General features: G+C 54.9%; 1 protein-coding gene across 2 annotated transcripts; it reads left to right on the top strand.

Moving 5' to 3' along the window:
• The first annotated feature begins 351 nt into the window (after positions 1-351).
• Positions 352-10877, top strand: LOC119841921 (purine nucleoside phosphorylase). Of its 2 annotated transcripts, none has more exons than XM_038369735.2 (6): positions 352-480; positions 2761-2933; positions 3193-3296; positions 8683-8858; positions 9231-9421; positions 9791-10877. In XM_038369735.2, exons 1-6 carry the CDS (start codon positions 452-454, stop codon positions 10003-10005), a joined length of 888 nt encoding a protein of 295 aa, XP_038225663.2. In that variant the 5' UTR covers positions 352-451; the 3' UTR covers positions 10006-10877. The 2 variants fall into 2 exon arrangements, with proteins under 2 accessions (XP_038225663.2, XP_038225661.2); XM_038369733.2 differs by having other exon boundaries at positions 359-480; positions 2764-2933.
• Positions 10878-20355: the final 9478 nt, after the last annotated feature.

The raw sequence follows: 20355 nt of genomic DNA, 5'->3' as shown, positions 1-20355 counted from the left end.
TTGGGGGGTGTCTGGCGCTGGGGAGCTGGGAGTAGGGGGGCTGAAAAGGGGGTGTCTCTGGCGTCGGGGGGCTGGGAATGGGAATGGGGGGGTCTCCCCATAGTGCTGGGGGGCTAGGAATTATGGGGTCTCCCCCGATGCTGGGTGATGGAAGGGGGGGTCTCCTCTGGGCACTGAGGGGCTGGGAATGGTGGGGCAGTATGAGGGGGGTCTCCCCCGATGCTGGAGGGCTGCAAAGGGGGATGTCTCTGGCGCTGAGGGGCTAGAATGGGGGGATAAAATGGGGGTCTCTCCCCGGTGCTGGGGGACTGGGTGCGGGGGTCTCCCCGGCTGCTGGGCTCTCTCCCGGAGCCGGAGCCGGAGCCGGAGCGGGGCCGGGCTGGGGGCGGGGCGAAGCAGTCGGAGTCACCCGGGACCGGCCGCGCCCGGCTCAGCATCGCCTGGACCCGCCATGGAGCCGGCAACGTCGGAGGAGCGCAGGTGTGCGCGGGGGGAGGGGCGGACTCCTGGATCCTCTCCGGAAGGGCTGGAACTAGGACTCCTGGGTCCCATCCCCAGTGATGGGAGGGGAGTGCGGTCTAGTGGTTACAGCGGGGGGAGCCAGGTCGCCTGGGATCTCTGTCACTGATGCCCTGAGAGGTGTGGGGGGGTGCTGGGCAGTCTGGGGGAGCCTTAATTAGCCCTGGCACTGAGACCAAGACCCCAGGGAGGGGCTGAGGTGATCCTCTAGTGCAGGGGTTCTCAAACTGGGGGTCGGGACCCCTCAGGGGGTCGTGAGGTGTTTACATGGGGGGGGGTCGCCAGCTGTCAACCTCCACCCCAAACCCTGCTTTGCCTCCTGCATTTATAATGGTGTGAAATATATAAAAAAGTGTTTTTAATTTATAAGCTGGGTCGCACTCGGAGGCTTCCTAAGGGAAAGGGGTCACCAGTAAAAAAAGTTTGAGAACCACTGCTCTAGGGCAAATGGTCTACCTGGGGAGAGCGCCCCCAGCCCAGTGCCCCCTGCTGTGCCCTCCCCGCAGCCCACCCCCTTGCTGTGTCCCCTGCTGCGCCCCCCCCAGCCCAGTGCCCTCTGCTGCGCTCTCACAGCCCAACGCCTCCTGCTGTGCCCCCCTGCTGCCCAGCACCCCCGCTGTACTCCCCCTGCTGCACCCCCCAGCCCAGCACCCTTGCTGTGCCCCCTGCTATATCCCCCCGTTGCTCAGCGCCCCCTGCTGTACCCCCCTGCAGCCCAGGGTCCCTAGCTGTGCGGAGCCCTGCATAGTGACCCCAGCCTGCTGCAGTAGGGCTAGTTCTGACCCATTCGTAATGGGTGAGGGGCCGTCTGCTCCTGCAGGGAATGTGAGACTCTCCCTGACCCCTTTATGCCCTGCTGGCATGGGCGGGGGGGGGGAATGGGGCATAGGGCTGTTCCAGTCCAGGGGGTGCTGGCTCTGATCCAGCCCCTGGCAGCTGCAAGGAGAGTTTACTGGTGCCCCTCAGTCCTGACCCACGGCGCCTGCTATTCTACCCCTTGCTAAGACCAGATTCTCATGTTTATGGCGCCTCCAGGCTCCCCCAGCATCCGGATGAGTCAAAGCCACCTGACCCAAACAGCCAGCTCGGCACATTTCCCTCCAAAACCCAGTGTGTGACTCAATTGGGGGGGAGTAGGAGGGGGACTGGCAGGAATCGGAGCAGAGACGTCTCTCTATTCTGGGAAACCACCGCCCAGGTGGTGCCCTGCTAGCGCCGGGTCCGGGTCCTGCGGAGTAACGGCCCCTGGGGTAGCCACTTCCCCTTCAGTGGCCTGGGCTGACCCCACTCCCTGCCCCTCCCCACATACCCCTTAGTTAACGATCAACAGGCCAGGGAGCAATCACAGGCCAGCCTGCCTGACTCTGCAGGCTGCCTACCCCCAGCACCCTTCTCAAGCCTCCAGTGACAGGAGATCAGGCCCAGGCTATCTCCCGGGCTAGTGGGGGCTGCAGGTTTGGAGTGAGGGGCACTGGCAAAGCTGGGGTGGGGGGGAGATTTCCCCGCTAGCCCACGCAGGGTGGATGGTGCTGGTAAAGTGCCGTGTCCTGCCAGACTGGGGCCCTTCTCCTAGGGACGAAGAGCAGTCAGCTCCCTGCAGGACCAGCCCAGGAGCCTGGTAGCTCAGAGGTCCCTGCCCTCACCCTGGCCTCCCTGGGGTTGGCACCTCGCCCATCCCCTAGCCCCTCTCTTCCCCTTGCTCTGCAATTCCGTCCTGCCCTGCCATGGCCACCGCTCCCACCCTGGCGTTCTCCCTGGGGCCCAGCCTGGCTCCAGCCCCTTGTACCCCTGCAGCTCTGCACCGCCCTCCTGCCCGTGTCAGCCCCTGCCAGGCCGCTGAGATGGGCTGGGAGCTGCATGAGTGTGTGTGTGTCCCCCCGTGTCCTTGCACCCCCTGCTGGAGGGGATCGGCCCTGCTGTTTGTGTGTGTGTGTGCGTGTGTGTCCTTACACCCCCTGCTGGAGGGATTCAGCCCTTCTCTATGTGTGTGTGTGTGTGTGTGTGGCTGCACTCCTGCTGGAGGTGATCAACCCTGCTGTGTGTGTATATATATATGTGTGTGAGTGAATGTGTGGGTGTCCCTGCACCCCCTGCTGGAGGGGATCGGACTTGCTCTGTGTGTGTGTGTGTGTGTGTGTGTGTGTGTGTGTGTATGTATCCCTGTGCCCCCTGCTGGAAGGGTTTGGCCCTGCTGTGTAAGCACATGACTCGGTTTAACTCTCTTGCGTCTCTCTCCCCCAGCAGGTACACGTATGAGCAGCACAAGGAAACAGCCAAATGGCTGCTGGATCACACCAAGCACCGGCCTAGCTTGGCCATTATCTGTGGCTCTGGCCTTGGGGGCCTGGCTGACCTGGTGAAGGATCCAGTGGTTTTTAACTACACGGACATTCCCAACTTCCCCCAGAGCACAGGTACCCGGCGGGGGGTGGCTATATTGTACAATGGGCACTAGGGGCAGAAGAGGGTGGGGGATGGGAAAGGGCCGCTATACTGTATAATGGGCAATATGAGGCGAGGGACAGGAGGGTGCAGAGGGCGAGTGGTGGGGGCGGGGGTGCAGCGGGTGAGGGGGTGCAGAGTGTGAGGGGCAGGGGGTGCAGAGGCGAGGCAGGACCTACACTTACACAGATGCCCTGGGGCTGGCGTTAAACCCTTTTCCGTCTCTGGCAGTGGCAGGCCATGCTGGGAAGCTGGTGTTCGGGATGCTGGCGGGGGTAAGCTGCGTGGTGATGAAGGGCCGGTTCCACATGTATGAGGGCTACCCGCTGTGGAAGGTGAGTGGCTCCTTGAGGGGAAGGTGGTGTGGGGGGAGCCCAGGGCTGGGCTAGCAGGGGGCTGTGGGTCGGTAGTGAGGGGCACAGGGGAATGGGGGGGTCTGTGGTTTGGGAGTCAGGGGGGAGGGGAGGGGGTTGCAATTTGGGAGTGAGGGGCATGGTGGGAGGGGAGCTGCGGGTCAGCAGTGAGGGACACGGGGGGCTGCGATTCAGGAGTGAGGGGCATGGGGGTTCGGGAGGGGGGCTGTGTTTCAGGAGTGAGGAGCTGCGGGTTGGCAGTAAGGGACACGGGGGCTGTGTTTCAGGACTGAGGGGCATGGGGGTATGGGAGGGGGGCTGTGGTTCGGGATTATGGGGCATGGGAGGAGGGGAGGGGAGCTGCGGTTCGGGAGTGAGGGCTGGTCTTTGACCAAGGCGATAAGGGCAGCTGCTCAAGGCGACGGTGCTGATGGGGGCGCATTTGATAGGTCCCTTGTGACTTTACCTGTGGCCAGCCAGCTGGGCTTAAGGAGGGGAAGTCCTACTGCCAGCCCAGCTAGGGTCGGCGGGCGGGGGGGGGAGAGAAAAACACACACATCCAAGCTGCAGCTTGAAGCACTCACTCACCCAGAGGAGCAGCAGCAGGGGTGGGTGTCCGGTAGGGTCCCCCCACTCTCCTGGCACTCTCCTGGGGCCCCCTGTAGACACCATGGGGCAGGCTGTGCTGGGTCCTGACCTGATGTCGGGGGTGGGGGGACAGTGTTGAAGGAGGAGTGTGTGTGCAGCTTGTCTCTGTGTGCGCCGGCTGACTGGGGGTTTGCAGCAGCCCAGCTCTCTGGTTGTGCTTTAGTGTAGAGCAGGTCCGGGTCCACCCCCCTTCTCTTCCCCTTCCCCACTAAGAGTTCCACTTGTCCAAGGAAGGGCTTGCTCTTTCCCCTGGCACTGCCAACAGGACTGGAGCGCATATTTAACTCCACACAGTGAGCACCAGGAGGGGTGCTGCTGCAGCCTGCCTGCTTCCATCCCATCCCTTCCTTGCAGAGAGCTGACACATGGGGGGACATGCACTGGGTCATGTTACCCCTCCTCCCCAGTTTTCTGCCAGGATTTGTCTGCTGATCTCTCCCTCTCTCTCCCCTGCTTGCTGGAGGCACCTGGGAGCAGTAGGGAGGAAGGGCTGCTGCTTCAACTTTGCAGGGAGAGGTTAGGTATGGGAGGGAGGAGGGAACAGCTGCTTTCCCATAGGGGACCTGAGGGCAAGGGGGAGGGCTGGGCTGCCTGGGGAGGGCGCTGTATGACACTCCAGCTGATGGGGGGCACCTTTAAATTGTGCCCCCCCATCAGCAGCTGAAGGTCCTGTCCTCCCTGCTCCCCTGGCTCAGAATCTTCACTTTCTTGGTCCCAGGGAGGCTGCTGCCACCCCAGAGTCAGGCAGGCGGGTGCATAGGAGATAAATGAGTGTGACACTGAGATCAACTCCCCCATGTGTCTCCTCCCACACCCCCAATCTGAACAGGAGTGGGTATGGGAGTCACAGTGGGTAGTATCTGCCTGCCTGCTGTGACCTCCTTGAAACCCATTTACCTTTCATTCAATCCCTGATTGCTTACCCATACCCTCAGGCTTTCTTTTTTCAACAGTTTCTGTTTCCACTACAAGTTGTACTTAACAGTATACTGAAATTCCTTGGGGCAGAGCCTGGTCTAAACTGTTGGGCACAATGTTTGGTACATTTCTAGGCTGCATCAAGATTAAGAATAAGGAAACTCCTTTCTTTACTCCCATCTTAATCCCATATCCTGCAAACCTAATTCATCCTCTGAAAGTCACGGGTTCCTGCTGTTAGTGTGAGGATGGAATTAAGGATAATGTGTGATAGCCCACAAAAGCTTATGTCCAAATAAATTTGTTAGTCTCTAAGGTGTCACAAGGACTCCTCATTGTTTTGCTGATACAGACTAACACAGCTACCACTCTGAAGCCTGTGTGGTGGTTGTGATTTTCAATCAGGCCCTTAAGCTGAGAGAGAACTCTAGTGGGGATAGGTTTCAGAGGGGTAGCCGTGTAAGGCGGTGTCTACACTGCCACTTTCAGCGATAAAACTTTTGTCATTCAGGGGTGTGAAAAGTATTAGCACTGAAAAGCACCAGTATAGACAATGCTTTATTGCCGGGAGTTACGCTCCTGGTGATAAAGCTACCATCGCACTCCTGCGATAAAGCGTGTCTGTACTGCCCACGGCACAGCGTGGCAGCACTGCTGCGTAACGTGGGTAGTGTAGACATATCCTTAGTCTGAATCAGAAAAAACGGTGAGCGTCCTTGTGGCACCTTAGAGACTAACAAATTTATTTGGGCATAAGCTTTTGTGGGCTAAAACCCACTTCATTAGATGCATGGAGTGGAAAATACAGTAAGCAGGTATAAATATACAGCATATGAAAAGATTGGAGTTGCTTTACCAAGTGGGGGGGGGTCAGTGCTAACGAGACCAGTGCAATCAAGGTGGATGTCGCCCATTCCCAACAGTTGACAAGAAGGGGTGAATATCAACAGAGGGAAAACTATTTTTTGTAGTGACCCAGCCACTCCCAGTCTTTATTCAGGCCTAATTTGATAGTGTCAAGTTTGCAAATTTAATTCCAGTTCTACAGTTTCTCATTGAAGTCTGTTTTAGAAGTTTTTGTTGAAGAATGGCTACTTTTAAGTCTATTATTAAGTGTCCAGGGAGATTGTGCTCTCCTACTGGTTTTTGAATGTTATAATTCTTGACGTCTGATTTGTGCCCATTTATTCTTTTACGTAGAGACTGTCTGGTTTGGCCAATGTACATGGCAGAAGGGCATTGCTGGCACATGATGACATATATCACATTGGTAGATGTGCAGGTGAATGAGCCCCTGATCGTGTGGCTGATGTGGTTAGGTCCTGTGATGGTCCCTTGAATAGATATGCGGACAGAGCTGGCAACAGAGTCTGTTGCATGGATTGATTCCTGGGTTAGTGTTTCTGTTGTGGGGCGTATAGTTGCTGGTGAGTATTTGCTTTAGGTTGGGGGGTGTCTGTAAGTGAGGACTGGCCTGTCTACCAAGGTCTGTGAGAGTGAGGGATCGTCCTTCAGAATAGGTTGTAGATCCTTGATGATACATTGGAGAGGTTTTAGTTGGGGGCTGTAGGTGATGTCTAGTGGTGTTCTGTTACTTTCTTTATTGGGCCTGTTCTGTAGTAGGTGACTCTTCTGACTCTGTCAATCTGTTTCCGCACTTTCCCAGGTAGGTATTGTAGTTTTAAGAACGCTTGATAGAGATCCTGTAGGTGTTTGTCTCTGTCTGAGGGATTGGAGCAAATGCGGTAGTATCTTAGGGCTTGACTGTAGACAATGGATCATGTGATGTGGTTTGGATGAAAGCTAGAGGCATGTAGGTAGGAATAGCGGTCAGTAGGTTTCCGGTATAGGGTGGTGTTTGTGTGACCATCGCTTATTTGCACTGTAGTGTCCAGGAAGTGAATCTCCTGTGTGGACTGGTCCAGGCTGAGGTTGGTGGTGGGATGGAAATTGTAGAAATCCTGTTGGAATTCCTCAAGGGCCTCCTTCCTGTGGGTCCATATGATGATGATATCATCAGTGTAGTGCAAATAGAGTAGGGGAGCTAGGGGACTAGAGCTGAGGAAGCGTTGTTCTAAGTCAGCCATAAAAATGTTGGCATACTATGGGGCCATGCGGGTACCCATCGCAGTGTCACTGACTTGAAGGTATAAATCATTCCCAAATCTGAAATGGTTCTGGGTGAGGACAAAGTCACAAAGCTCAGCCACCAGGTTTGCCGTAACATTATCGGGGATACTGTTCCTGACAGCTTGTAGACTGGGAGTGGCTGGATCACTACAAAAAATAATTTTCCCTCTGTTGATACTCGCACCTTCTTGTCAACTGTTGGGAATGGGCCACATCCACCGTAATTGAATTGGCCTCGTTAGTACTGACCCCGCATTTGGTAAGGCAACTCCCATCTTTTCATGTGCTGTATATTTATACCTGCCTACTGTATTTTTCACTCCATGCGTATGAGGAAGTGGGTTATAGCCCATGAAAGCTTATGTGCAAATAAATTTGTTAGTCCTTGTGGCACCTTAGAGACTAACAAATGTATTTGGGCATAAGCATTTCCCATTTCTCCCCTCCCCCCCGCCCACACACATTTCAATTCTGCTGCTCTGGCTTATAAATAGGCTTGGTAGAATGCACTTTTTATTTTTTTATAACGTTGATGTGTAATATAAACTTTATTTTTAAGCTTTTTTGTCTTTTTATAGTTTGTACTTTTCACAGTTGTGGGAAATTATGGGGGGCAGGTCAGATAACTTTTTAATAACAGTAGAAGCTGAGATTCAAAGAGTTCAGGCTTTAAAGCTGTTAAAACACAGAGAGACAAGGTGGCTGAGGTAATATCTTTGTTTGGACCAACTTTGGTTGGTGAAAGAGAGAAGCCCTTTTGAGCTTCACAGACCTGGAGAAGAGCTCTGTGGGGTTTGAAAGCTTGTCTCTTTTACCAACCAAAGTCAGTCCCATTAAAGATGTTACCTCACCCACCTTGTGGCTCTCATATCCAGATGCCAACATGACTACAACAAAACAGCAAAAAACACTAATGTCAAAATATACAAAATAACTATCCGAAAACCAGAAAGGATTTGTTGATTTAACTATTCCTTCACTAGTCCATTTGTAACAAGCCCAATTCAGAGGTTTAGATCACTGAATTTTGACTCTAACAAGTTTTCAAGCAGCATTTTTCTTGCTTTCCCTATTTGTAAATAAATTATTTATTACTGATGGAAATATTTGTGGATTTGTGTGTGTACAGTGAAATCAACAGCTAATTTCTAAGTTATCCGCAAAAAAACCCTAAGAGTTTTCACTACAGCTCCACTCCCCAACACCCTGTAGTGAAAGTACTACATCCTTAAACTCATGGGGCACCAAAATATAAATTCACCTAAGGCGCCATTTTCCTTAAGGCCGGCCTTGAGGGACACAGGGGGCTGTGGTTCAGAAGTGAGGGGCATGGGGGAGGGAAAGGAAGCTGCAGTTCAGGAGTGAGGGACATGGAGGGGCTGTGGTTCAGGAGTGAGGGGAGCTGCGGGTTGGGAGTGAGGGGCATGGGGGGAGGGAAGGGGTGCTGCGGGTTGGGGGTGAGGGACACGGGGGCTGCGATTCAGGAATGAGGGACATGGGGAAAGGGGAGAGGAGGGGGGCTGCAGTTTGGGGGTGAGGGGCACCAGCAGAGCTGTATTGGGGTACCGTAGCTGGGTAGCGTCTGGCATTGGATGCCCCTCTCCCTTCACCCCCCCATTTTGGAGGTGGCCACCCCACCCCCATCCCTGCCTGCCTCTCCCCCTGCCCCCAGGTGACGTTCCCGGTGCGGATCTTCCACCTGCTGGGCGCAGAGACCCTGATCGTCACCAACGCGGCTGGTGGCCTCAACCCTGGGTATCAGGTGGGTGACATCATGGTGATCCGGGACCACATCAACATGCCTGGCCTGGCAGGCACCAACCCGCTGAGCGGCCCCTGCGATGAGAGGTAGGAGCTGTCCCCCCCCCCCCCGGGCACCCTGCACCTCCTGTCCCTGCCCCCCCACTGCTCTGCCCCCCTGATGCCCTGCCCTGCCAGACACCCAGCCCCCTCCTGCTGCCCTGGGCACCCAGTGCCCTCCCTCCCTGCTGCCCCTACCCCCAGTATTTTCCTACAGCTCCTCCCTTGCCACGGCCAGTAGTGGCAGCAATGTAAAGCCCGGGAAACGGGTGGGCACCCCTGGGCGGGGACAGGACTCTGAGTCCTGACCAGAGCCCAGCACAAGGGACCCCAGGGCCATTCCCTGCTCTGGGAAGGGATGGGGGTGCGCCTCCATCTCCTTTCCCCCCACGAGCTCTCTCCCCTTCCCTACCTGCGTAGATTCGGGCCCCGCTTCCCCGCCATGTCGGACTCCTACGACGAGCAGCTACGGGGCCTGGCGCTGGCAGTGGGCAGGGAGCTGGGCTATGGCCCCAGCCTGCACGAGGGTGTCTACTGCACCGTGGGGGGGCCCAACTACGAGACCATCGCTGAGTGCCGCTTCCTGCAGCAGCTGGGCGCCGACGCTGTAGGTGAGCCGAGGGAGGGCGCTGGAGGGGAGGAGGGAATGGGGAGGGACAGGAAGGAAGGAATGGGGCAGAGGAGGGAACAGGGAGGGAGGGAGGGAAGGAAGGGAATGGGGCAGAGGAAGGAACGGGGAGGGAGGGACTGGAAGGAATGGGGCAGCATAGGGAACAGGAAGGGAGGGAAAGAAGGGAGGGAATGGGGCAGAGGAGGGAACGGGGAGGGAGGCAGCGAAGGAAGGGATAGGAGGGAGGAGAGGGAGGGAAAGAGGCAAACAGCTTAGGAGGGAACGGGAAGGGCAAGCAGCTGCGGGGCGGGGGCCGGGCATCACCGGCTCTCTGTCGCTCCCTGCAGACTGACACAGGCTCTTCCCCCAGGGATGAGCACAGTGCCCGAGGTGCTTGTGGCCCGGCACTGTGGTCTGCGCGTCTTCGGCTTCTCTCTGATCACCAACAAGTCAGTGCTGGAGTACGGGACCCAGGAGAAGGCCAACCATGCTGAGGTGCTGGAGGCGGGGCACCAGGCTGCTCTCAAGCTGGAGCACCTGGTCTCCGTGCTGCTGGAGCGCATGAAGGGCAATGGCTTGGTGTAGCCGGCTGGGGGAGGGGCCCCTCCCCTGACACCTGCCTCCACTGCAAACTGCTGCTCTGCCCCCTCCCCCACGGCTTGCTCTGCCAGCCTGCTCCCCACTCTTGAGTTTTGTGGCTGCTGCTCCCAGCTCCCATGTACGCTGATCCCAGCCCAGAGTCCCCCTCAGGCAGCCCCTGATCCCATCCCTTCCCCCGTGGGGGAGCGTCCGAGCCTGGCGTCCTGTGGTGCTCACGGCGCGGCTGCTGGAGTCCCGCAGACCATGGGACACCCGCCGAAGCCCATGTCTCAGCTCCAACCCCCACTAATGCCCCCCTCAAGGGATGCTCCACCCGAAAGCACCTGCCTCGATTGCTGGTACTACTGGGGAGCGTCACCTGGCCCCTGACCCCACAAAAGACCCTGCATCCGGCCGCATGGGCTGAGATATGGCGAACACCACTCTTAAATCCCCTGGGCAGTTCATGAGCTTGTGCCGCCTGCTTACAGGTGAGGGAACGTCTTGGGGGTGTTATCCGAACACCCTTTCTCACAGCTGGGAAGGGACCAACCCTCGGCTCAGTGCCGAGGAGGCGGGGATGGCTGCCCAACCCTGTCCAGGCACCAGGCCATGTTTGGTGCAGGCAGGAGCCAGCCCCCTCTTCACATTCCCACATTGGACCATTCTGGTTCTTCTGCAGTGATGTGTTTTGTTACCAATGCTCAGTTTGCAGCTGGGATGATTGAGAGCTGCCACAGAAATGGGGAGTCCCCAGTGAACTGGGGGTTTGGCTCCCCTCCACACCAGGCGGCTCTGCCCCTCCCTGCCCTGCTGCATTTTATCATAGGACCTCTCTACGGCTGCGCCTTGCTAACAATACAGCAATGAGGGAACAAGGGGGTCTCACGGCTGAGTTTCTTTGAAAGCATTTTGGGGCAGGCTGATGTGTTGTCTTGTAGGGACGGGGCTTGGCTTGTGAGGGGTGTGATCTATTTCTACATCCCTTCCTGTCTTTCCCTCACTCCACAGCGACCCTCCACCACTGTATGCTGGAGGGAGGGGTTGAGTCTTTGGCCGATTAGTGCCAGTTGCCACAGTGCTGGGCCGTCTGCCCCCTTGGCTACTGATGGGTGAAACCCTCTGGGTGGGGTCCTACAGAATCCGGGCTGGTGGGGGGAAGGCCCTATCGCCAATCAGCTGTAACATGACGTCCCCCATCTCTGTCCCCCGAGATACCTGTCCATCCATCCCTCTGTGAACCCCTTTAGCCCTCCCCTCTGAGTATCTGAATTCCTTGGGCCACTCCCAGTCTGGACAAGAGTTGTGACAGGAGTCATGGCTGGTTTAATGGGAGCATTGTGTGGCAGACTGGGTTGGACATACCACCATCAGGGCTGGTCTAGGGTCACTTGGCCCTGCCTCAGTGCAGGGGCTGGACTAGATACTGTGCAAGGTCCCTTCCAGTCCGCCATGTCTGTGAGTATCTGAACCCCTCTCATCTCCTCTGACCCACCCCATGCACATCCTCTCTCAGTGCATGGACCCAGCGGCCCTCTCTCCAGCTCAGCGGAGCACCTACGTCAGAGGGGCCTGACTGGAAACCCCTGGTGCTTTTGGTACTCTTTGCCCAGTGGACCCACATCATGTAGCTTCTGGGCCCTCCAATCCTGCCCTGCGGAGCCCAGTGGATCTGGTCCTGAACCCCTCACGGATTTTCCCTTGCCTTACTAAAGGAGTCCTGGATGGAAACCAAACCAGGGCTGACCCAGGCCCCTTGGCCAGCCCCGTTCTGGCCGGGCCTGTCCCTGGGGTGGGGGTGGGGGGTGGCTATCCCCTGGGGTTGCATCCTGGCTATGCACCTGCTCCTGGGGACAATGACCTTGGCCGAGTAGGCGGAAGAGAGACAGTCGTGGGGAGAGGGCTGGCGGGTGCTGAGGAGAGCTTGGCATGATAAAGCATCAGCCAACGCTGGTTGCTTGTGTGTTTGGATGGGGCTGTCACGATGTAGCCAAGCCTATCGCGCTGGGGAACCGCCTGCCTGGATCGGTTCCCTTGGCCCCTCTGGGAGAGTGCTAGCCAAGTCAGGGGAAGGCACCAACCCACTGTAGTAGCAGATGAGGGACAAGCTGTCCTCACAAGAGGGCTCCAGCTGGTCTCTCCAATTCCTTACGGGCCTGGTTCGAGCTGTGCTCTGAAACCCCTGGCCTGAAGGGTCTCCAAAGGCAGTGGGGGCACCATGCCCAGCCCCCAGTGTCGGCAGAATTTCAGTCCCTTTCTCAGGTGACTGGGTTTGTTTCCCAGAACCAAGAGAGTCAAAGAGGCCCAGGAGCCACTGGCTGCTCCACTCCCTCTCTGTGCCCCACTGTGCCTGACCCCAGGCCCAGCCATCCTATGAGGGTGGCCCAATCTGGGACCGCACCATGACTGGCCCCCTTGCTCTGCAGTGGAGCTGTGGATCTGATATAGGTCCCTCACATGTGTCTCCGGGGCCTGCAGGCAGAGCAATCTTTCCTGGCATTAATGACCTCTGGAAGGGCTTTAGGGTCCTGGTGGGAATGGGCCTGCCAATTAGCTCTGCCTCAGTGCCCACCAGGGGCTGATTAAGAAAGCTGGCTCGTTAGCATCCATCGGGGGCAGAGGGAAGAAGGGAGCTCATTAGCTCCACTAATAACCTCCCCTGGGCGTCAGCCTAGCTGGAAAAATATTAGACTGAGTGGCGCCGAGCCAAGATGGGGCAGAAGGGGCCGGTGCATCAGCCAGTGGGTCGATTGGCCCAGGGGCGTGGCAGTGGGGCATCCGGGATGGGACTAGCAAGGGGCCTCTAAAACCCCGACTGCCAGGCTGCTTGGGGATCTCAGCCACGAGCCCTCCCCTGGAGTTCGGCGCCAGCTAAGCCTCAGCGGGCAGGGAGAGATTCCCTTGGGCACCCAGTGGCTTGGGCACGCTATGGGGGCCATGTGAAACCTGGTTCCAGGGCTCTGGTTTAGAGCAGAGATGCTCAGGTGGGTTTCCCATCTTCCGGGATTACATAGGAGGCCGGTGTGATGGGGTGCGCTCCCTATGCCGGCTGTGAGAGCACAGAGGTGTGCCAGGCAACAAACTGGGACAATTCAGGGTGGAAGGAAAAGCCCTAATTAGGGGAAGGCACAGCTGAGCAGGGGTGGGTGGGGCTAGTCTAAAGCTAGGGAGCTGGCAGCAGTAAAGGCTGCTAGGAGAAAGTTGGCGGTCACCCTCTGCGTAGTAGAGAGGGCAGGAGGGAACCCTGGGAGCGTGGGGGACCCGGGGGGTCTGGCCTGGAGGGAGGAAGAAGAGAGTTTTTGGGAAGCAGCAAGGTTGGGGACTGAGCAGACCTTGGCTGCATGTTGCAGAGGCCCAGGGGAGGCCTACCACTAAGGGGCACCGGTGGGCAGTGAGCGGGGTTGCTGCAGGAATGACCGGGTCAAGGCACTGGGTGTGAGGCTGGCCGGATGCCCCTCCCACAGAAGAGATTTGGAAGGACGCTGCATGGAAAATGGCAGCGCAGAGGGACCTGGCTGGGTGGCCAAGGCACAGAGCATCCACAGCGGTAAGATACGTGTGACCACAGGAAGGGGCATCAGCCTCACAGAGCTAATCCCTGGGATGGCTAGGAGGAGGCTCCATTCCAGCAGTGAGCAGGACCAGCAAGAGCAGGCTGGGAGTTTGGGGGCTCCCTTGGGAGTTCTGGCTTCTCCTAGTACATTACTGACGTTGAGCCGAACAGATCCACTGGCACAGGCTCTGTGAGTGCGGCCCCAGGGGCTGGGATGGGCAGGGAGAGGAGGGGGAATTTGAGGGCTTTGGGGCACCAGCCTCAGGACAGATGGCACAACCCCCAAACTGGTGGTAGGTCCTAGAACTCGATTTCACCAGTCATGTGTGAACTCTTCATACCTTACCATGGAGAGAGCCCAGGCCAGCCCCTTGGGTGCCCCAGGGTATCCCGACATCCCTTTGCGAGAGCTGGTCCATTGTACCAAAAAAAAAAAAAAAAAAAAAAAATCACACAAGATCCAGTGCCAGTACCTGATCCGATGTCGAGTGCACTGCAGACCTCACCCCAAACCAATTCCTGCAGCTAACCCTGTAATTAACTAACTAAAGATTTATTAACGAGGGAAAGAACTAGCAAGTGATTTGCAGGTTAAAGCAGGTAACAAGTACACACACACACGAGTACGTCTGTGGGTCCAGACAGTAACAGGAGCAGCTGTAACGTCCTTTAGAGCTAACACTGGCTAAGCAGCCTGGAGATCCCTGGCCCTCTCCAAGCAGCAAAGTGATGACAATTTCTTCTTGACAGGAAGTTTTACGCCCTTCCTGCAGAGCTCGAGCATCTGTGCAGGTCCCTCTTCAAGGGGCTGGGGAAAAGAATCAACCACATCTTCCACCCACTGGTGTCCCATGATGGTTCATCTGGGGTCTATGGGTCTTCTTTTGCCGGGCACATGCTGATGCCTCTTGTGGTGAACTAGCAGCTCACTCTTTGTGTTCCTTCTCTCCTGTCTGGGGGGCTGTCCACTTTCCTAGCAGACACATCTGTAGTTACAGAGCAAACACTGGGACATAACGCAGGATGCAGCCGGTGTGCATGAGATGAATGCAGGGAGCAGCTCCCAAGTGTTTCATAAAGGGCCAAACACTGAACGCAACCTTAGAAATGTAATATCTATTTTAACACGGCTAATGCCAGTGAGCCAGCCTGGGTGCCAACCATGCATTTGCCAGGGGTCAGTGAGGCCTTGGCATGAGCTGCCACCTGGTCTGCCAGCATCACACCATGGCTCTTGCATTGATCTGCTAATCAATCCACCTAGCTGTCCCCAGATGCACCCGCTCGCTAGCTATTTTGCCCCACTCGCTTTCCCCCAAGTCTCAGCCCAAATGTAAAACAGTCTCCCAAAGGCAGAAAATGGGTCCCCATTTAATGTCTGATGCATTTGTTGGCTGTTTAAGCATGCTGGAGCCCAGCTGGAGAGCGCTTGGACAATGACACCTTTCCACCAGGCAGTGTGCTGGCTCATCCGCAGCTCCCAGCACCTTTCCCGGATTTATAAACCAGCCCAAGACCATTTCACTGTTCGCTTTCAAATGGCAGCAGGGTTAGTGCCTCTCAAGGTTCCTTCTCCACTCTGAACTCTAGGGTACAGATGTGGGGACCTGCATGAAAACCTCCTAAGCTTATTTTTACCAGCTTAGGTTAAAACTTCCCCAAGGTACAAACTATTTTACCTTTTGCCCTTGGACTTCCACTGCCACCACCAAACGTCTAACACCGGTTACTGGGAAAGAGTCCGTTTGAAAACGTCTTTCCCCCCAAAATCCTCCCAAATCTTACACCCCCTTTCCTGGGGAAAGTTTGATAAAAATCCTCACCAATTTGCATAGGTGAACACAGACCCAAACCCTTGGATCTTAAGAACAATGAAAAAAAGCATTCAGATTCTTAAAAAGAATTTTAATAGAAGAAAAAGTAAAAAAGAATCACCTCTGTAAAATCAGGATGGTAAATACCTTACAGGGTAATCAGATTCAAAACACAGAGAATCCCTTTAGGCAAAACCTTAAATTACAAAAAGACACAAAAACAGGAATATCCATTCCATTCAGCACAGCTTATTTTCTCAGCCATTTAAAGGAATCAGAATCTAACACATATCTATCTAGATTACTTACTAAGTTCTCAGACTCCATTCCTGTTCTGTCCCTGGCAAAAGCATCACACAGACAGAGCAAGCCTTTGTTTCTACCCCCCTCCAGCTTTTGAAAGTATCTTGTCTCCTCATTGGTCATTGTGGTCAGGTGCCAGCGAGGTTATCCTAGCTTCTTAACCCTTTACAGGTGAAAGGGTTTTTCCTCTGGCCAGGAGGGATTTTAAAGGTGTTTACCCTTCCCTTTATATTTATGACAGTTCCTTTGGGGGCCGTTGGATTAAACATGCAGCCAGGGCTGCGGCATGGTCCGTAGTGTCCCCAGTGTCATCCCATCAGTTACCAGCCCCTTGGCAAGATGCCTATTGTGGTGGAAAAATTAACCACGCATTGTGTTTGGATCAGAACCAAGCCTGAGGCTCCTTTATTGATTACAAGCGCTGGGGGGTAACAGCTCTAAGTAGCTGCCCCCCGATGCAAAGCACACACAGCTTTTTAAAGCTTAAAATCTCAGACGAATTACACATACTTTCGTCTTAATTACCTTATTTGGAATATAGCAAACCAAGCTTTTCCTGTTATTGACAGGTGTTCTTTTGCAGTTAACGTTTCTTAAGCTGTGCTGCTGCAATTGCCTTACAATGGAATTTTCCACACTCTTTTCTTATGCTTCATATATGCAGTTAGCTTGACCAAAGTTTTAGGCCTACTTGGGAAGTTTAGGCCTACTTGGGTCCACTGAATTTTTCCTCCACATTATGCTACGCTGGTGCAGACTGGCTTCTCCAGGAACCACGGGCCACAGCTCAATAGCCTGGTTTTAAACCAGCACAGGGCCCGGGCCAGCAAATGGACTGGACCCATGGAGGGCCCCAGGGCATAGGAGAGGGTTGGAAGGACTCGGGCCCCCCATCCCAAGCCCCCTCCCAGTTGTTCCAAGCTGGAACTATGATGAACTTTTGACCGCAGGGAAAGTCTTGGGGTGAGGCTTGGCAGGCCGATTCCAGGCCCTTGGAGGGCTGGGCTAGTGGGGTTTTCTTTGTGAAGCTTTTATCTAGGAACACATGGGCAAGGCTAGGCTGAGCTGGGTGGTAACTCGACCCACTGGCAATGACTCTGGGGTTAGTCTCAAAGGAAAAGGCAAGAGAAACCAGCTTGGGCAGTCTGTCTTTTGCTGGGAATGAGCCAGGGCAGGCAGAGTGCTATGCAGCTGGGAGAGGCACCGGGGAGACGGGGGAGGGACGTGGGTCTCCGCCCAAGAAAGGAGAAGCCTGCGTGTGGAGGTCCCTGCCCTGCTGTGGTAGGAGAAGACAGGGCAGTCGCCCCAACCTGTGACAGATGTAGAAAAGCACTTTCACAGACTGAGGCGTCAGTTGGAATAACATCAAGTGGTAGGGAGTTCAATGGGATACCCATGAGAGTGGAAAGCAGCTAGTAAAGATGGCTGAACATTGCTCCTTAGCGTAGGGGTATGACTCACTTTGGGTGTGAGAGATTCTGGGTTCAGATCCCTGAGAAGTCTGTAGGTTTTAGTTTTGCAAGTTACCTTTAGAAAGTGGCTCCAGACATGGAGAGGTGCCGACAGTCTGGGGAAGCCCCAGTCACTATGGTGGGTTAACAAGCACTACAAGGGCCCAGAACTGACGGGTGCAGGCAAAGGGTTAGAAAGTCCTGCACCAGTGAGTGCCTAATTCCCTTTGGCTGTTGTGAAAACAAGCTTTCAATGTCTAAATGCAGCCCTCCGCCCCTTGGCACAATGGTTTGTGAAATCCATCTGATGAGGGGCCCGTGGCATTGGCAGGATTCAAGCTCTCATCTCCAAATCCACTCGAGCCTAAATCCAGTCACTTGTACCACTCAGCTACATCACAGGCTCTGAGCCCTGTCTCTCCACCATTGGGAGAACTTGTGGTGAGCTGGCCGCTTTCACCATAAGAAGGGGCAGACTCAAATCCTGCATGACTTGAGTTTGCTGCACTTGTTCCACAACCCCTTGTTCTTGTGTCCTCCCAGGGAAGGTCCCGTTCTCCCTTCTCCAGGCTGTCATTCATATCTATCCTCTGTCACGTCCCCTCTCATTCATTTCCATTTACAGGCCCAGCCTTCTCCATCTTCTGGACATGGCACTCGCACCTGTCCTGCTGCCTTGTCTCGGAGCCCTCTCTGCTTGTAGTTAGAGATTACCCTTAGTGACAAATAACACGGTTAGCTCTTTAACGAGAATCTGGCATAAGACCGAGGGAGCTGGGCTGGGGCTTTCCCATCCTCTGAGTCTCTGAGTAACAATCCTGAGCACAGGCCATTGGAGGGAAGCTGGAGATGAAAAGGAGCAAAGAGCTGGGTTAGACTGTGTAGCAGGTAACTAAAGGAATGATGCGATCTGTTGATTACACAGAATTACCTGCACTAAAACTAAGCATCAAGTCTAGCCCAGCATCACGTACAATAAAATGATTAACTGAGGCTAGAGAAACAGTGTCACAAAGTCAGTCTAAATCCACAGGTCACCCCCAATGACATGACAATGTTGTTCAATTTGCCACCTATGGAACAATCTCATTTGGAAGAATGACTGGAAAGAAGCCAGCCCTGGCGAACTCACCACAGCCTTAGTACAGCTGGCACCCAATCCTGACAGAGCCAAGCAGGATCACTAGAGACAGGAAGGAGCCCTGTGATGCCTGGAGCTGAGGTGTCAGCCTGAGTAACGTCCAGTGGCAGGGAGTTCCATGAGCTGATGCCAACACCGGAGACACCAATGAGAGGTGGAGCTTGCAGAGTGGAGGCAGCCATTGAAGAGATAGAGGTGCCTGAGGGAAGAGTGGCACATCCTGACTAAGAGAGAGCACTGCAACAACATTATGTGTTTGGCTTGTTGGTCTAGGGGTATGATTTTTTGCTTTGGGTGCGAGAGGTCCTGGGTTCAAATCCTGGACGAGCCCAGTCATTAGAGTTTTGCAAATGGCCCGGAGAAAAAGGCTAGAGCTGAAGACAGGAGCAAACCAGTCTGGATGGCCACAGCTGGTTAAAGAGTTCCAGAGGGGCGGCGGCGGGTGGGTTGGAAAGTCCTGCTCTACCAGCTCCTAATTCCCTTAGGCTGTTGTGAGTCTAACCCTGAATGTCTAAACCCAGTGCCCATTTTGTTTGCGTGAAGCTCTGTGGAATATCTCTGAAAGGGGGCTGGGGCAGTGGCTGGATTTGAATTGAGGTCACCAAAGATCCGGGCGCTTAAATCCGGCTCCAGAGACTGGCATCACTTTCATTGGCAGGGCGGGTCTGCTCCCTCTTGGATGGTCTGTGGGGGGGATTGTGCTTTAGATGCAAATGATCAAAGGCTCAAATCCTGAGAGAGTTAAATTGGATGCCCATGTTCAATGCCCCTGGGGGGGGGCATCCCAACCAGCAAGAGGCTGTCACCACCTGCCCTCTAACCCTGGGTGCCTCCCCATGCTTTGCTGGTGTGGCTCCCACCTCGGCTGCTCACAGCCAGCTACAAGCCTGCAAGTCACATCCTGAGTGTGTCTAGCCACATCCCTCTATTAGCAGCCTGCCAGCGACACACCAGCTGTGCTCTGGCCGCCACCAGCCTTGGTTACTTCCTGCAGGGTGACCCCAGCACATTCCCAGTCCCGAATTCCCCCAGAATGGTTGTTCTGCACTGACCAGCCCTTCAGAGGGCCATTGTCCCCGTCAGGGGTCAATATGTACCAGTTTGCTACTTTAACTGGAGTTACCAAATGATTCGGTTTAAACACAGCCCTGTATGGGTTTAGCTTAAAAAATCAAAGACGTTCATTTAACTACGATGAGAGAGATTTCAAGCGAGTGTGAGCATTGGGCATTAATGTCAGGAATGGGCACAAGAGAAATGAAGATAAAACGCTTCCCAGCAGCTAAATCTTAACAAGCTAGACTTAGTTTAAGGGAAAATTCTTCCCACAGGGTCCCAGCAAAGGGGCTGATCACATGCTCAGGTTCCTTTGTCTCAGGTGAAAATGAGAGAGACAGACAGGGAGAAAGAAAAAGGGATGTTTGTGGCCCTCACTCATATAGTCCGGTCACCCTTTGACATGCAGTTTCTGGAGGGTCACCCCTAGATAAAGTTGGTTCCTGCTGTGAGGACGGAGACACGGGGACTTGGGGTGACAGACATTGCATGCTGTGGTTAGCCAAAACACAGATTGCTCTGTTCCCGCCCTCCCCGCCCCACATCTGCTGCCAAAGACCAGCCCCATGACCCAGCAGGTTTGATCACACCTGACAAGAGGAGTTAGCCTGTCCCGTATCTTTGAGAAACAGGTTTACCCCGTCCTCAGACTCATCTGGTAACCACACTTCAACCAGACTTCAGGGTGTGGGTGTGAACCCAAGGCTGCTTTCGATCCCACCTGGGTTTGGGGTTACAAAGGGAAGGTCCTGTTCTACCTTTCCTCGGCAGTCGTTCATATCTAGCCTCTAGCACATCCTCTCTCATTCGTCTCCTTTTGCAGTCCCAGCCTTTTCCATCTGTCTTCATACAGACCTCTCTCCTATCCTGCTGCCTTGTCTTGGAGTCCTCTCTGCTTGTAGTTAGAGATTACCCTTAGTGACAAATAACATGGTTAGTTCTTTAATGAGAATCTGGCACTAGCCCGAGGGAGCTGAGCTGGGACTGTCCCAACTCCCAAATCTCTTGAGTAACAAACCTGAGCACAGGCCATTGGCG

Source organism: Dermochelys coriacea, chromosome 13, assembly GCF_009764565.3.
Source record: "Dermochelys coriacea isolate rDerCor1 chromosome 13, rDerCor1.pri.v4, whole genome shotgun sequence".
Taxonomy (NCBI): domain Eukaryota; kingdom Metazoa; phylum Chordata; order Testudines; family Dermochelyidae; genus Dermochelys; species Dermochelys coriacea.
Note: the sequence above shows the minus strand (reverse complement) of the source record. Positions and strands in the feature narration are given on the sequence as shown.

Coding starts and splice junctions, on each gene's coding strand:
- LOC119841921 (XM_038369735.2), top strand. CDS start 452: ATGGAGCCGGCAACGTCGGAGGAGCGCAG. Junction 3,297..8,682: donor AGGGCTACCCGCTGTGGAAG/GTGAGTGGCTCC, acceptor CCCTGCCCCCAG/GTGACGTTCCCGGTGCGGAT. Junction 9,422..9,790: donor GCTGGGCGCCGACGCTGTAG/GTGAGCCGAGGG, acceptor CTCTTCCCCCAG/GGATGAGCACAGTGCCCGAG.